Here is a 16252-nt window from a genome sequence, read left to right as displayed (position 1 = left end):
AAAAGTATTCAATTAAGCATAATCTTAATCATCATTTCATTACGCCTAACGGCATATAACCTCTGCCTTTTCTTTAATCTTCCTTCTCACATAACAATAAATAATCACTTTTGTCAATGATTGAAAAACTAATTTATTTAACCCAAAAAAAGAAGAATGAAAAAAAAACATTGTGATCCCTAGATTCTTTACAACAAGAACAAAATAAAGAAAAGGCTAAAAGATGTTGACTTGGTACAAAATACGTGAGTGAGAAGAATAGCATATAACTATGTAATCACTTCTTCTCCACCGGTCAACTGCCGCCGGCGGTGGTGGTGGTGGTTGCAGTTGCGGTAGTCGACAGCCACGGGAACTGCAAGTGGCCGACATCAGGAGACGCCGCTGTGAAATCCTCCAAACCGGCGAAGAAATCGTCGTCCGAAACACTAAACACGGCGTCGTCGTCATCATCGGCTTCGGCCAAGTCATCCTCCCTGCTACTCTCCAACTTCTCCGGCGACAAAGAATCCTTGGTGGGAACATCCGCTGGCTTGTGGCGGGTGCTTCCGGCGAGTGAGTTCCGGTGGGTGGGCATGGGGTGGTTGTGCTCCGCCGTGTAGGCTACTATGAACATTCCCGGGTCGGATCTATTCCGCTCCACTTGCTTCCTCGCCAAACAACCTTTGGAGGTGCTACATCTGTAATAACCCCTGATAACAAAATCAAAAATACAATCTTTAGCATAATTTTCAAAACAAATAAAAATTTCAAAAATATATAGTGCTATAAAAAAAATACCCACCTTGGATATGGAGAGCCTTTAATGGGTTTCTGGCCGTATTTTCTCCACGACCACACGTGAACTAGTTTTTGAGCCATGAGAAACAGAGAAAGACTGCTGCTTTGGGCGAATCTGCGGGGTTAATTGCTTCGGTATTTGCGGCGGCGGATCTTTCGATACGAGGAGGCCAGAGAGGGTCGAAAATGGGATTTCTGACTTGGGGAAAAAAGGTTTGTAGAGATCGTGTAGCTCTTCATGAACGACGCCGTTTGGGCTCAGATCTTCGAAGCAGGAGACGGAGAAGTCCTGCTGATGAGTGTAGAGAGGTTGAAAGGATACAGCGTTGTTCGTGGAGACGGGGGCGGTGGTGGTGGCGCAGCCTCTAACGACGGCGTGGAGATCCCAGTCCTCCTCCATTTCTTTGCTTGAGTGACAAAAGAAGGCGCTGACTTTGTAGAGAGAGAGAGAGGTGGTGGGGATATGTAAATGAGTGGAAAAGAAAGCAAATTTATTTATGGAGAGAGGCAGAAGATTTGCTCTTCCAAAAAAAGTCCGGAATCTGGAGGGTAGTGGTGGGTGGATGGGCAATTGGGCATTCTCAAAGGCTCACGCAAGTTTTCATGCTTTTCGCTTATCTTGTGCTTATCTTTTTGTTTGTTTTTCTTCGCACTGGTTATTTAATATTTTGTGGGTTGACTTTGGCTATTGTCAAAGGGAGAAATGGTCCACGCGCTTTTGTATGCTTTGGCTCAAATGAGTTTGTTAGAGTAGTAAGGAAAGAGAATTAATTCAGAATCAAAATATCAAAGTGTATGATCCCACTAAAATAGATTGATAGCGTCTTAGAATAAATTAATACTTTTTCCATAGGCATTTTTATCTTTGTACAAGTATTTTAAACTCTATACAAAAAGCCCTACAGCCTATAAATATACGCACTTGAACGACAAATACTTCTACCCTTTTAATTTTTTCTCTATCCTTATGGCGATTATACCATTTAATAGCGTTCATGTTTGGGGCAAGTTAGGGAAGCACCTGCCATGGTAGTGGAGGCGATTTTTTTCGACATGTGATTTAAGAAAAATTATATTAAGTGAGTTAAACAAACGATAAAGTAGGAAATGAAAAAGATAGAAAGATTAAGAGAGAATAAGGTAAGAAAGCGTAAAGTGAGTGAGAAAAAATGTGTTAATTTTTACTAAAAAGGGACATGACTCCACTACTATGGAACGTACCAAATGACAAAATGACTCCATTATTATGGACAGGGAGGAATATCATTTTTTAAAAGAGTGCTTACTATATTCATATAATTGTCTTGTACTTAAATTATAGGAGTACTAATGTACTATGCATATATATAACTATTTGTATGTTGATAACCGAAATTAATTATTATTGCTTAATTATTAAGTATATTATAGTATAGTGTTTGTTTTATGATATTTGAATTTTTTTAAATTTTAGAGCAATAAGAAAAAAAAAATGTCAGTTATTAAAAAATAATTAGTTTAAAAAATTTGAAATTGAATTTGAATTTAATTCAATTTAAAATCCATTTTTTAGTTACCAAACAATGTATTTGGAATTATAATATAATTATATATTAATTCTTTTAAATCCTAATTTAATTTTATAGAATTATAATTTCAATTTCGTGTACTGAACATATAATTAAAGTTATTAATTGAAATATATATAGACCGCCTTAGTTAGGACCTGGGTTAAAAATAGTCATGTTATCGACCTTTTTGTTGGATGTAGTCATTGTAGTCTCATAAATTCCACTTTCCCACACTTAGCCCGTAGGAGCACTCTCGAGTTACTCAATCAAATCTATTCCACTAATTATTTTATCTTTATTTCATGCATTCTAAATATAACATACTAGGTAGGGATGCTTAACCGGTTCTCCGGTTCTCTGTTAATCGGAATCGGAACCGGAACCGAGCGGTTAATTGAGAAATCATAACCGGAATATTCGGTTCCGGTACCGGTTCCAAAATTTTTTATAAAACCGGTTTTGGTTCTAACCGGTACCGACCAGTTCCTAACTGGAGAACCGGATTAAATTTTAATTTAATTTTTAAAATATATTTTATAATTTCACATTAATATAACTTAATATACTAATACTATTATTCAAGTTCTTAACCCTTTTTTTTATAATTTAGGTATTGACTTATCAAATGTTTTTAGATGTTGAACATTTTTAGGTATTTTATTGTTTATATTTTTAGATATTGGATGATAAATACTATTTAACTTATTAGTTTTTACTATTTGACGAAGTATTAAATTCATGATATGTTATATTTTTAGGTGTTGGATTATTAAATTTTTTTGGGTATTGAATTATTAAATTTTGTATTCGAGTAAAAATGTGAATTAAAATTAGATACAAACCAGGTTCTTCGGTTCCAAATCGGAACCGAAACGGTTCCGATTCTTGAATTTAGAAAATTTTATAACCGGTTAGCCGGTCCGGTTCTAACCGGAACCGGCCGAATAAGCAGCCCTAATACTAGGGGATAAGAATGTGATCAAATACAAATTTTAAATATTGTACAAACTTTAAATTATGATATGAACCGTTATAAAGTGTCAACAAATGATAAAATAGTAGCAACTGAAATGTTAACACAGTGTCAATGGTTGATGCTGTGTTGATATTGTGTTGACATTGTGCTAACATTTTCTGTTGCTACTATTTTATCATCTGTTGATATTTTTTAAACGGTTTAGATTATAGTTTAAAGTTTGTAAAATATATGAGTTTACATTTTATCACTACGCAGGGGATAAATATGCATCTCCAATATTTCGCCATCACTGCCTTACTTGCTTTTTTGGTCATCCGGAAATGCTCTATTTTCGCTTGACTATTATAAGCTCATCATGCTATTGTCGTCGTGTTGGAAGGTGGTATTTCATACAGACGATCGAATACTATACCCATTTAAAATTTAATTAAATTCTTATAAAGTGTAAATGGAATTAAATTCTAATTTTGAATTATCAAATTTTACTTACATTAGGCGGTCACAAATCACAAGTTTCCGATAATTTTGAAGGAAATTTTAAATTTTAAAAGTGGAGTAAAATGAGCAAAAGACACTAGTCATGACAATAGCCCCAATTGTGCCCAACTTAAATTGGGCTAACATCTGAAGCCCATTGATCTTATCGATGGAATTTGTGAAAATGTTTTCCGCGAGCCATTCTTTTCCAGCGCCAAATTCCCATTTTCTCAAAATTTCAAATTCTTTGTCCAACGTAATAAATCGAAGAGAATCGAAGGGATTCTGGCGAGAATGCCGCCGCTATGGTTCAGGCTAGCAATGACGATTCCAACAGCAACCCGTTCGTGAAAACCATTTGCTCTATCTGCTTTGAAGATCTGAAACCCATAGTAGAAGATCTTCAATCGATATCTGTTTGCGGCCACGTCTTTCACGAGCTCTGGTGAGTTGCATTTGAATTCCACACTTGTTTATTAATTGATTCACTTTGATTCTCGAGATGTCGAAGTAAACGGAACTGATATTTTTTCGATTGTTTTTGGTGGGGATACTTTGGGAGGGCTTAAGCGACTAAAGTTTCATCCTCCACATAGGGAATGCGATGGATTGAGATCTTTTTTTGCATTCTTAGTTCACTATATGCGGAGTTATCCTTGTGTGTTATGACGATATTTTACTTGAAATGATGAATGTTATTCTTTGATTCAAGGAACTTGCTCAAAGAGTGCCATTTGCGTGTGTGTAAAAATAGAAGCTTAAAAACTCATTTTGATGGTGATATGCCTCTTGGATCGATTTAAACATGTAACTTTCGATGTATTAGTTTCTCGTGCACTTGTAATTTTGGAAGAATCTCTTCCCTTTTCCTGATTAGGAGAGCCGTGAATTATGTCTGTGTATGTTGGGCTATATTGATGGTTAATGAAGGCATTCCAGTAAATGAGAGTTGTATCCTTCAATTAGAATAGTAGTGAATCTGACATTTTGTATTTGCTGAAAATCATAGCTTACAACAATGGTTTGAGTACTGTCCCAATTTGAAGAAGAGGAGTTGTCCTATATGCAAACAAGCCTGCACAAACGCAAATGTCGGGCGCCTTTATTTCCAGTCGATTGGTGATTCAACTGATAGTTCTTCTCACAAGCCACGCGACTGCCAGGGAAATCCTGAGGAATTGCAGAGAGAGGTCAATAGATTGGAGGGAAAAGTTGCAGGTCTTTCTTCGTCCTTGGAGAAGCAACAGAAAGACTTTCAGGAAGTTAAAGATGAGGTAATTCATCGGTCTTTTCTTTTTGTGGAAATCTTACTCAAGCTTGGAGTTGTGGTCATTCTATAGTTTGTTTGTTGCTCACTTAACTTATCTCTTCTAGTAGTACTAAATAGATGGAGTGATGATAGAATCAGGGTTTATTTAGCAGCTTGGATTGACCATTTTCTACATTTGCAACAACTATAGCAAAATTTGAAATTCAGACACAACGTAATATACTTATGTGAAATACTTAATCCCTATTTTACAACAGGATATAGACAAGAAAATGACACCCAGCGAGTGGTAGTTTTTATGCAATGTGGACTCCCCCCTAATATCCTGCCAAGGATATATACATTGAAATTATTGACCATTTAATGTTACTTTTCTGTAGCTCCTCACATGCAGTGAGCAACTGAAAACTGAGGTGGCTCTGAAACATGAAGCTGTACTTCAAACAGCAACCGTTAAGCAGTTGCTTCGTGTGAAATCTGAGGTAAGCAATATGTTTGTGTGTCTAGGAACTTGGACCATGATTTTAATTATGCTGGTCTATCAGTGTAACATGAATTCAAGCCAGTGCATCATTTTGCAGGAGCTTGACAAATCAACTATGGAGTGCTTGCGGTTTAAAGAGAGGAATATAGCTTTGGCAAGGGAACTTGCAACATTTAGACTGTATGAAAAGCTAGTGTTACATTCACAACATTCATGTTCCATTACAATAACACCTTTTGTTGCTCACTGAATCTTTTTGTCATTTTTTACAGGGCCTATGATATGGACTTGAAAGAAGATGATGCCATGAAACTTGCTTCATTAGGAAATGACGGTGGCAGCAGAGAAGGAAATTATCTTCTGATAAAATCTTTGGACACTCATAAAAAGTAAGAGCATTTATATTTGGAGCAATGCCCTTTATCTTACAGATTTGGTCATTTGGAGCTTTATACAAGTGGTTTCTGTGATATCTTTGCCATCTTTTTGGTTCTCACTTCTGATCAGCATCTGATATCTCCATGCAGGAGTTACAAGGAACTGTTGGCCAAGTGCAATGATTTAGGAAGACGAGAGGCTCGGTGCTGTGAAGAACTTGAGAATGCTAATAAAAAGATTAAGAAGCTGAAAGTAAGTCATGATCCATACAGATGAACTTGTAAATTCATGTTTACAATAAACTAATACTCAGTACTATTATTTAGCTGAGGGTCCGAGAACTTGCAACTGCTGTTGAAATGAAGGAGAACGATGCTCTGAGAGTGCTAAAAGATCAAAATATTAAACTGAAGAGGAACTCACGTGATAATCAAATGAAGAGACCTACAAATCAGGGTGGTTTAGATGATATGCCGGATATATCATTTGTTTTGGAGGAAGAGGAATTCCCCAAGCATGTGGCTGAAAAATGCATAATCAACGATAAGTTACCTGGGTTTGCTCATGACCGTAATGAACAGGTCAGAGTCCCTATCTCAACGAATGAAGATAAGGATAAACTATGCTCCTCTACTTCCATGCAAGCATCCTCGTACAAAACTTCAGCACCTTGTGCTGATGACAACATAATTGTTGAAGAATGCCATGATCCAAGACCAGTCCAATGCTTTCATGCTGACAAAAATGATGTAGAATTGGTAAACTCTGACAGCAAAGCTGAAGTATCTCGCTCTTTGTCTTTGAGAAAGTGTAGAAAGAGACAATGGGCCGAGGAAGTTCCATCTAACATAGATGATGAGGTGATATGCATTGGGGACACCAATCCTGTTCAACCCACAGTACATAATGGAAAAGAGACTAGTTCATCCAATCCAGTTTCTGAACCTGGTAAGTCTAAATCTATAAATTCTTAGGCCATTCTTTATTCAGCAATTAACATTACTTCAACCTCTGCCAAATTTCTAGATAACCATTGCTTCACTGGCGGCTTACTCGGCCCTGATGGAAGCAACTGGCACCTGGGAAAATGGTGCAAGAAAGGTCAGAAGCAAGGATCAAATTCAAAAGCAGGTGATTTAATTGCAGTTGGAGCTGATGGCAGAGGTGGCCGAATCAAGGTTATGAGACCACTTCATCAACCATCACTGGTGAGAGTCTTATCATTATTCACTACACAGTTTTGTCAATTTGAAAATACAGCTTACTCTTCTGTCTTCATAACTAACATCACAACTCTTAGTAAATGATACTTAAATAATTTTGCCGATATCATCGTTGTTCAGGATTCCAAATGCAAGCAAAGTGACAAACAAAGCAAGTTGAGAGGAAAAGGAGTCTTGCAGATTGAGCATTTCTTTCGAAAGACTGGTTAGTGATGGAATCAGACAAGTTATTTTGCTTGTTAGTAATATAGAGCTTTATTGTAACATGCATCTCTCTATTTATAAATGAAACATTGTTCTGCTGTACTTGTTATTAAACCTCCTCTACCGTTGTTGGTGAATTGTGTCGATACAGCAGATAAGCCATCTGGGTTAGAATGGAAGAAATACCAAATTACATAACTCTGCTAGAGGGAGATTTACGTGGTAAAGAATAAGAAAAATGCAATTGTCTCTCAAACTAAACTCAAATAATTTTATCCAACTTGAAGACACATAAGTAAAAAAAAAATGAATAGATTATTGCAAAGATCTTTCAAAAGTAATGTCTCGTCGAAACAGAATCACAGGGTCAAACATTTTTTGTATTCGAAATAAAGTTGCACGCACGCATTTTTTTCCTCCACCGGTTTCGCAAGTATTTAGTTGTTGGATTCATTTTCTATTTTTCTTGGATAGTTTGGTTTTGATTTTGCAAGCTTAGAACTACTTTACAGCTTGCAATTACATTGTCCACCTATGCATAACACCATTGAATTATTATTGTTAGAAAAGGAAATATGTCAATTAGAATCAATTGTGTGATAAGGGAAGATTGCAATTAGAATCAATCACACAAATTAGGAGATTGATAGAATATTGTATAATCAATGTCTTATTACGTACATTATCTCCTTAACCCTATTTAAAGGGTGCCCTATTGTATAGAGACATCATCTCATTCTAAATAAACCTAAACGTGTATTGTGCCTTCTTTATTCTAAAGTATGTCGCCTGAACCATTTGACATGGTATCAGAGCGGGTTAGGACTCAGATAAGGTATCATCACTGTCCGTGATACCTTTCTCGGCCCTACCCGTGTTTTTTACCTTTCCGCACTTATTCTGTCCTTACCTTTTTTGTACCTGCGCAAGTAGCCCAAAATGTCAGAAGAACACCAACTGACCGAAACCCAAAACCAGAATATGTCCGACGAATTTGCCCGGCAGTTTGCCAATTTCATGCGCAATAGTTTTGCGATGAATAACTCACCAGGAAATCACCCCGTTTCTTACCGAATCGATACCCAACCTCTCAATATTGGAATCAAACTAAGTGGAGGAGGAAACTACCCGTTGTGGGCAGTTCTGATGAAAAAGGCGATTTGTGGTCGGGGGATGGAGTCTCACGTCACCGGAGTTCCCTCTTCCCCACCACGAACAGATCCGTCCTACACGCAATGGCAACAGGCTGACCATTGCGTGTTCACATGGCTGATTCAAAGCCTTGAAGCACGGCTGGTTAGCCGAGTATCCCAACAGCCGACGGCCAAGCACGTATGGGACGCGTTGGCCGTCACATACGCAAGCGGAGGTGACAAGATCCAGATCTATGACCTGCAAGTGAAGGCAAGCATAGTGAGACAAGGAAACAACTCCCTGGAAGAGACATGGGGTTTATTACTGGAACTATGGAGTGCAATTGATCAGAAACAAGTCAACCCAATGAAGTGTGCAGAAGATGTCGAGATTCACGACAGATTCATTCAAGAACAAAGGCTCTATCAACTCTTGATAGCAATTGACAACAAATACGAAACAATCAAGCGAGAGATAGTTAAAATGAATCCACTTCCCTCGGTTGAACATGCCTATGGCCTGATCTGTGGTGAGGAATCACAGCTCATGGTGTTGCAAACCGGAAACAGCAGCAGCACCGCCCCACCCAACGACGGCATCGGAGCAGGGCTTGTAGCCCGAGGACGGCAGAACACCACCGGCGGGCAGTCCGGAGGCTCGCGAGGCGGCAATCGGGGTAGTGGAGCCTGGAATCGACGAATGGAGGAAGAGGACAAACTAAAGCTGGTGTGTTCTCACTGCAAACGAAAGAAACATACCAAGGATTCCTGTTTCGAAATAATTGGTTTTCTCGATTGGTGGGAGGAGAAACATGGCCGGCTTCCACCGCCGCCACGCACGCCTTGGAACCGGGCCGGACACCCCGCAGGCGCTGTCGGAGAGGCGGCAGATGCCGCGATGAACAGGGAGGGAGGATGCCCAGTCGCCACCACCGAGGGCAACCAAGCTCGGGGCGGCGACAGGGAAGCAAGGCCAGCTGCTCCGACGACGGCGGTCAGGATGGGGGCGGCCAACTTCGCCGGGGGAACAGTGATCAGGAATTGGGCTGATGAAGAGGTGTTAGAGGGAGAAACAGCGGCATATAGGATGAGAGGTAAATTGGGGTTTGTGGGATTCTTTAATCAAAATCCCCAAACTCTTCCTAATTCACATATTTTACCCCAAAATTTCAGTAATTTGCAGCTTTTACCCCATGACCAAGTGAATTTGCATGCTACCCCTTATACTCCTGTTAGGTCCAGAATTAACCCCAAAATTTATGCAAAAACCGATTTCAGCCCCTTGAGAATGTTGGAATTGCATGTACAGTATCTAGGGATCAAGAAAAAAAAAATGATAAGTGGATATTTGATTGTGGGGCCACTGATACAATAACTTTTGATGCTTCGGACCTGACGGAAATTCATAAACCTCCAAAATCCCATATTCAGACTGCTAATGAAGAATTTACAGTAGTTGAAGGAGCAGGAACAGTGAAAATTTCACCTACTCTGCAATTATCAAACTGTCTCTATATTCCGTCTATGTCTCATAAGTTGTTATCTATTAGCCACGTCACCAAAGAACTAAATTGTACTTTACTAATGCAATCACAATTTTGTCTGCTGCAGGATATCCGAACCGGGGAAATAATTGAACGTGGTACTGAATGTGATGGGTTGTACTATGTAGACGAGATAGCTCAAAAAGGGACCGCCATGCTAACTCACGGGTCTGGCAATCGGAAAGCTTGGCTTTGGCATCGGCGCTTGGGACACCCCTCTAGCGGTTACTTAAAATTATTGTTTCCTAGTTTTGTTTCTAAACATGATGATTATCGTGAAACTTATTTTTTGGCCAAAAGCCACCGAACCTCTTATCCTTTAAATAATACTCGTGTTGATTTCCCTTTTACCTTAATCCACTCTGATGTTTGGGGGCCCGCACCTTTTCTTGGGGGATAGGATATTAGATAATATTTAATTTTTGTAGATGACTGCACCCGCATGACTTGGGTATATTTCATGAAACAAAAATCCGAGGTCTATACACACTTTTCACGCTTCTTTAACCTCATAAAAACCCAGTACCAACACTCCATAAAAATTCTGAGATCAGACAATGGAAGGGAATTTGTTAATTCGGCCATGAAACAATTTTTCCAAGTAAATGGTCTGATTCATCAAACCAGTTGTGCCTATACTCCCGAACAGAATGGTGTAGCTGAAAGAAAAAACCGTTCCCTCCTTGAAATGATCCGGTCCATGCTCATTGAGTCAAAAGCCCCAAAACACTTCTGGCCAGAAGCTATTGCCACCTCAGCCAACCTTTTGAACAGATTACCCACAAGTATCCTCAAACACCAAACACCACTCTAAGCCCTGTCTTCCTTCACTAAAATTCCACCACCTTTAACTCTTGAACCACGAGTCTTTGGGTGCTCCGTTTTTATTCATACCCCAAAACATGAACGAACCAAACTGTCTCCTTGTGCAATTAAGTGTGTCTTCGTGGGATATGTCATAAACCAAAAGGGGTATAGGTGCTTTGATCCTAAAACTAATAGCATGTTTGTCACAATGAACTGCAATTTCCTTGAAACCGAATACTTCTATACCTACCTTAGCAGTCAGGGGGAGAATAATAGTAAGGACCCACTAAGTTGGGTATCAGCGCCAATGCCAACATCAAGTAATCCTGCAGCGGACCTAACAGAGGCGGCAGTAAGCGATCCCGCTGAGCAGGTCTCTAAAGTAGGACAACCCGTTCCTGAAGGTGACACACAGCCAACTACTTCCCCGTTGAGGCTATCCTATGTAAGTTCTGATAACCCTGCTTCTCCAGTTTTCTTTTCTACTGATGATGTAAGTGTAGAGGAAGAAGTAGGCCCCGAAGTGGTGAACACGGTTGAAGAAACCAGTGGGATAAAAGAAGTTGAAGGAATTGACCCTAACATAGGAGGGTACATTCTTCCACCCCGGGCCAACAGGGGGTTCCGCCAAAAAGGTATACCCCGAAGAGAGTTAACAGGAAGGCTCGCTACTCTGTTGCTTGCCTAGTTACGAGTCACCTGAGCGAAATGGCTCAAGCATTTGAGAATGCACTGTGTGAGGAAGAAGAGATCCCACAGTCATGGGAAGAGGCTATGCATCATAAGCACTGGAGAGAGGCAATGCAAAAGGAAATAGATGCACTGATCCGGAACGACACTCGGGAAACATGCATCTTACACAAATGAAAACGGCCTGTAGGATGTCGATGGGTTTTCACTATCAAGAGGAGACCAGATGGCTCGGTTGAGAGGTACAAAGCATGGCTAGTCGCCAAGGGCTACACCCAGACATATGGGGTGGATTATTCAGAAACTTTTTCTCCGGTGGCCAAGATGAACACAATTCGAGTCCTATTGTCCGTGGCGGCAAATAGAGATTGGCCACTACACCAGTTCAATGTGACGAACGCCTTTCTTCATGGTGAGTTAAAAAAGGAAGAAGATGTGTATACGGAGGCCCCTCCAGGATTCGCAGCAGATTTCAAGATGGGGGAAGGATGTAGGTGATAAGGCTAATTTCATGCATAGGTCTAGGGTTTTAATTCGTGAAATTTCTGGGTCTAACACACGTTTTAAGCCAGGTGTGTGAAGATTTTCGCCAGGTCCAGCAAAGGAGGGAGACAGTTGCATGGACCTAGGAAGAAGGCGAAAGAGTGGACATTATGCGGAAAATTGCTCGATGGAGGAAGCCTCATAGTTGAAGGGTAGAATAGAGATTTCTACGAAGAGTCTAGAAGGTTATGTCCGCGTCTATAAAAGGGAGAAGCATGCACGCTGAGGGATCTTCTCGGTTGGAGACCTCGAGAACAGCTTGTAGCTTAGTTCACTTTTTCACACACTTGGGTTCTATCGTGGGGAGATTCAGGGCGTACTTGGGGTTCACCTCTAGTTTTCATACATTTCGTTCTGGTCGTAACACCGTCCTTCTTTAGGGCGAAGAAATAATTTATTTTCCATTTTCGTTTCTGCTGAATTCGCCGAGCTTCGCTGTTCGAAGCTCAGACCTCTTTGTTTTCTGGATATTTCTCTATTTTTATGCAAGTTTCGTTTTAGCTTATGCCGATTGTGTTGATCTTTGTTTGTTGATTATGTTTATTTGAATTCTGAGTTGGATTGTTGGAGTTGGTTGTTTTCGAGGTTGTTTTCTGGATTATTGCAGGTTCGTGGTTAGATCTGGGAGAATGGAGTTTGTTTGTGGATGAATCGGGTTTTTAACTTGCTGATGTTGCAAGGCTGTCTGTGATTGTTGGGATTTGGAGTTGATCTGAGCAGATCTGTGAGAATCGGAGTTATGGAGTTGATTTTGTTGGGTGTTGAGTTCGGATGGCTTGGATCCGGAGTGGATTAAGCATTCGGCGTGAATCTGAGTCGTGTCGATTTAATTTTATGCCTAGCCTACGTGTTTTCATTTCATTTCGCCTAGTTTATGTAGATCTGTCGTACGTTCGATTCGTAGTAAGTTTCCGGCGTCCCGATTTCTATATTCTGTTTGATTCTAGGAGTATGCTCTGTTTTCTTCATTTACGCGTCAGAGTTGGTTAGGAGATTGCATGAGTTTGTTAGTTGCAGCTTTTTCTGTACTTACCTTATTTGAATGTCATGGTCCCCATTTTTTTAATTCTCTCTGCTTAGTCATATTTAGTCAGTCATTTACACGGTCTAGTGAGTAATTGTTTCTTTCGGCGTCGATGTCTGATTTTATAAGTGTTCTGTGTCCTAGGTCTAACATTTAATTTCCGTGCCTAGGTCTAGTGGTAGTTTAAACCTCAACCCTTTTGCGTGGCAGCAGCCGTTTGTTTCCAGAGTCTCTAAGCACTACTTCACGACTCCATCTTCGTGGGATCGACCCCACTTCCCTATACTAATCCATAGTATTCGGGTTGAGGGATTTAATTTTTGAAGGGGAGTCGAGTGTGTCCAACGACAAAAACACTCTGTGTTCCTTGAGTTCCTGGACCTAGTGATCCAGCGGATTTAAGAAGCGCGGTGTCTTGATCAAGCACTTGCATAGTTTTCCCTGTAAGCACACGAAGACACGATCCGACTTGTCCAACTTCAGTAGGCTAAGGAAAACTTTGTATGGGTTAAAGCAGTCCCCAAGAGTATGGTTTGGGAAGTTCGCCGGGGCAATGATTAGCTATGGATACAAACAGAGCAACTCTGATCATACTTTGTTTCTGAAGAGGAGAGGAGATAAAATCACTCGCTTAATCATATATGTCGATGACATGATTATCACAGGTGACGACTTGGAAGAAATTGAGAACTTGAAGAAGAATCTGTTTCAGGAGTTTGAGATGAAGGACTTAGGGGATCTAAAATTCTTTCTTGGGATCGAGGTATTAAGATCTCAAAGAGGGATCTTTCTAATGCAGAGAAAATATATCCTGGACATTCTTGCAGAAACATGGCTCCTAGAGTGTAAACCGGCTGATACGCCCATAGCAGTTAATCATGGATTGCAGATTGATGATAAAGCCGAGTTGACCGATCGAGGGCGATATCAGCGACTAGTTGGAAAACTTATCTACTTATCGCACACTAGGCCAGACATTGCCTATGCCGTAGGGGTCGTGAGTCAGTTCATGCATAAACCACAGACGGGTCATATGGAGGCAGCACTCATAATTTGTCGATATCTGAAGGGGACAACAGGACATGGAGTACTATTCGCTAGAAATGGGAACCTTGATATTCATGGATACAAAGATGCTGATTGGGCTGGGAATCCGAATGATAGGAGGTCCACCGCAGGGTATTTTACCTTTGTTGGGGGTAACTTGGTGACTTGGAGAAAGCAGAAAGTGGTGGCTCTTTCCAGTGCCGAGGCAGAGTTTCGGGGTATCAAAAGTGGATTAACAGAGATAATGTGGCTAAGAAAGCTGATGAAGGAACTTGGTCTCTCTCCAAGAAAGAAGTGCCGACTATACTGTGATAACAAGGCCGCCATAAGCATTTCAGAAAACCCAGTTCAACACGATCGAACCAAACATGTCGAGGTGGACAGACACTTTATCAAAGAAAACATTGAAAGGGGAATTGTTGAGCTACCATTTGTTCGCTCAGAAGATCAGCTTGCCGACATGTTGACTAAGGCATTCAACACAAGAGCCTTTGGAGATGCTCTTTGTAAATTGAGTATTGGAGACCCCACTACTCAATTTGAGGGGGAATGTTTAAAAAGAAAATATGTCAATTAGAATCAATTGTGTGATAAGGGAAGATTGCAATTAGAATCAATCACACAAATTAGGAGATTGATAGAATATTGTATAATCAATGTCTTACCATGTACATTATCTCCTTAACCCTATTTAAAGGGTACCCTATTGTATAGAGACATCATCTCATTCTAAACAAACTTAAACTTGTATTGTGCCTTCTTTATTCTAAAGTATGTCGCTGAACCAGTTGACAATTATAAACAACATGACCAAATGCCTTTAGAAAGTTAAAATTCTTTTCTGTGTGTTAACAACATTTTTAATATGTCGAATACAAGAATTATGAAAGCATTGAAGTTCGCGCTGGTTATGGAGCATTAAAGTAAGAAATCTGATGGGACATTGGAAAACAAATTATTCTTAATTTAATCTTGCCTCATGCATGTTATTCCTTAGCAAATCTAACTAGTATCCACTCTCATGCGATGCGATGCACTGTTTAATATCGATCAGTCAAACTTTAATCCATAAAAGAGGCAGTGGTGATTGCATTAAGGTGCGGCAGCCTTGACTTTCTCGATCAAGTCGGCGGCATCCTGCACGGTGGCGATGCTCTCGGCCCCACTCTCTCCGACGGAAACCCCAAACTTCTCCTCCAACGCCATCATGATCTCCACCGTGTCCAACGAGTCAGCGCCCAGATCAGCAAACTTGGTCTGTGGGGTCACCGTGAACTCCTCCACCGACAACTGCTTCGCGATCGTGCTCTGCACCACCTTCAGAGTGTCTGGCTGCGCCACCGCGCACAAAACCCTCCACTTTGTTACGCGGTTATGACTGATTTTTGGCGCCAGTCTTAGCACCGGAACCCTCGGCGAGAGGCTGAATACGGTGGAGACGGGTCTGGGGCATGAAATGGCGCGGCGGCTGAGGGCGGCCGTGGGTGGAGGAGCTTGTATGGTAGAAGCAATCGAAGCCATTGATCAAAATTAAATTAGTTAAGTTGTAGGGTGCATGAGTGATGGTTGGAGATTGAAATTCGTGTGTATTTAAAAGGAAGAAACTGAGAAACGTGGACGTTCATTACTATGTAGTACATAGTTGCCAGTGACATGAACAATGTTGGGTGATTCGTCCGAATCTTAATTTTATTTTGTTTGTCATGATTAAGGGTTGTTTTTTTCCTGGCCGTCTGTATCTGAATTGTAACGTGCATCTCTCTCTAGATCTTCATAAACTTTCATCCTCGATATTTCTACATAGGAGAAACGCCCATATTCAATTTGGAGTGAGTTGAGTTCATCACGATTTGAACAGTATCTGTGTAACACTACTTCCACCACATTTTCCTTCTCTATGCACATTAAAATCTGTATCATTTATAACTTTATCTATTTTTTTTATGGACGGAGGTGGTATTAAGTTTGAAAATGCTTGCCGCATCAAGTTGACAACGTACCCTCACCAAGTCACGATCAAATGCAGTTTAACTAGTAGTGTGTCACTTAATCCTTTATTCAAGAGATCACAAAATAAACGAAGAATTATTAATGATTTTTTTTAAAAAAATAAGAGAAA

At 40.3% G+C, this 16252-nt stretch overlaps 2 protein-coding genes and 1 pseudogene across 2 annotated transcripts; 1 reads left to right on the top strand and 2 right to left on the bottom strand.

Annotated features, from left to right (window-relative positions):
• Window positions 1-117: 117 nt before the first annotated feature.
• Window positions 118-1386, bottom strand: LOC121799361 (annotated as a pseudogene).
• A 2619-nt stretch (window positions 1387-4005) lies between these two features.
• On the top strand, window positions 4006-7459 carry LOC121799150. The gene is made up of 9 exons (XM_042198493.1): window positions 4006-4231; window positions 4796-5060; window positions 5437-5538; window positions 5638-5720; window positions 5813-5929; window positions 6068-6170; window positions 6245-6866; window positions 6945-7126; window positions 7262-7459. Exons 1-9 carry the CDS (start codon window positions 4092-4094, stop codon window positions 7349-7351), a joined length of 1704 nt encoding a protein of 567 aa, XP_042054427.1. The 5' UTR covers window positions 4006-4091; the 3' UTR covers window positions 7352-7459.
• A 7766-nt stretch (window positions 7460-15225) lies between these two features.
• LOC121800718 (acyl carrier protein-like) lies at window positions 15226-15654 on the bottom strand. The gene has a single exon (XM_042200228.1). It carries the CDS (start codon window positions 15652-15654, stop codon window positions 15226-15228), a length of 429 nt encoding a protein of 142 aa, XP_042056162.1.
• Window positions 15655-16252: the final 598 nt, after the last annotated feature.

The sequence above is a fragment of the Salvia splendens genome, chromosome 4, assembly GCF_004379255.2.
Source record: "Salvia splendens isolate huo1 chromosome 4, SspV2, whole genome shotgun sequence".
NCBI lineage: Eukaryota > Viridiplantae > Streptophyta > Magnoliopsida > Lamiales > Lamiaceae > Salvia > Salvia splendens.
Note: the sequence above shows the minus strand (reverse complement) of the source record. Positions and strands in the feature narration are given on the sequence as shown.

Excerpts from the sequence above, each read along its gene's own strand:
- LOC121800718 (XM_042200228.1), bottom strand. The coding sequence starts at position 15,654 with ATGGCTTCGATTGCTTCTACCATACAAGCTCCTCCACCCACGGCCGCC.
- LOC121799150 (XM_042198493.1), top strand. The coding sequence starts at position 4,092 with ATGGTTCAGGCTAGCAATGACGATTCCAACAGCAACCCGTTCGTGAAA. Across the intron at positions 5,930-6,067 it reads TCTTTGGACACTCATAAAAA|GAGTTACAAGGAACTGTTGG; the intron begins GTAAGAGCATTT and ends ATCTCCATGCAG. Across the intron at positions 7,127-7,261 it reads CACTTCATCAACCATCACTG|GATTCCAAATGCAAGCAAAG; the intron begins GTGAGAGTCTTA and ends ATCGTTGTTCAG.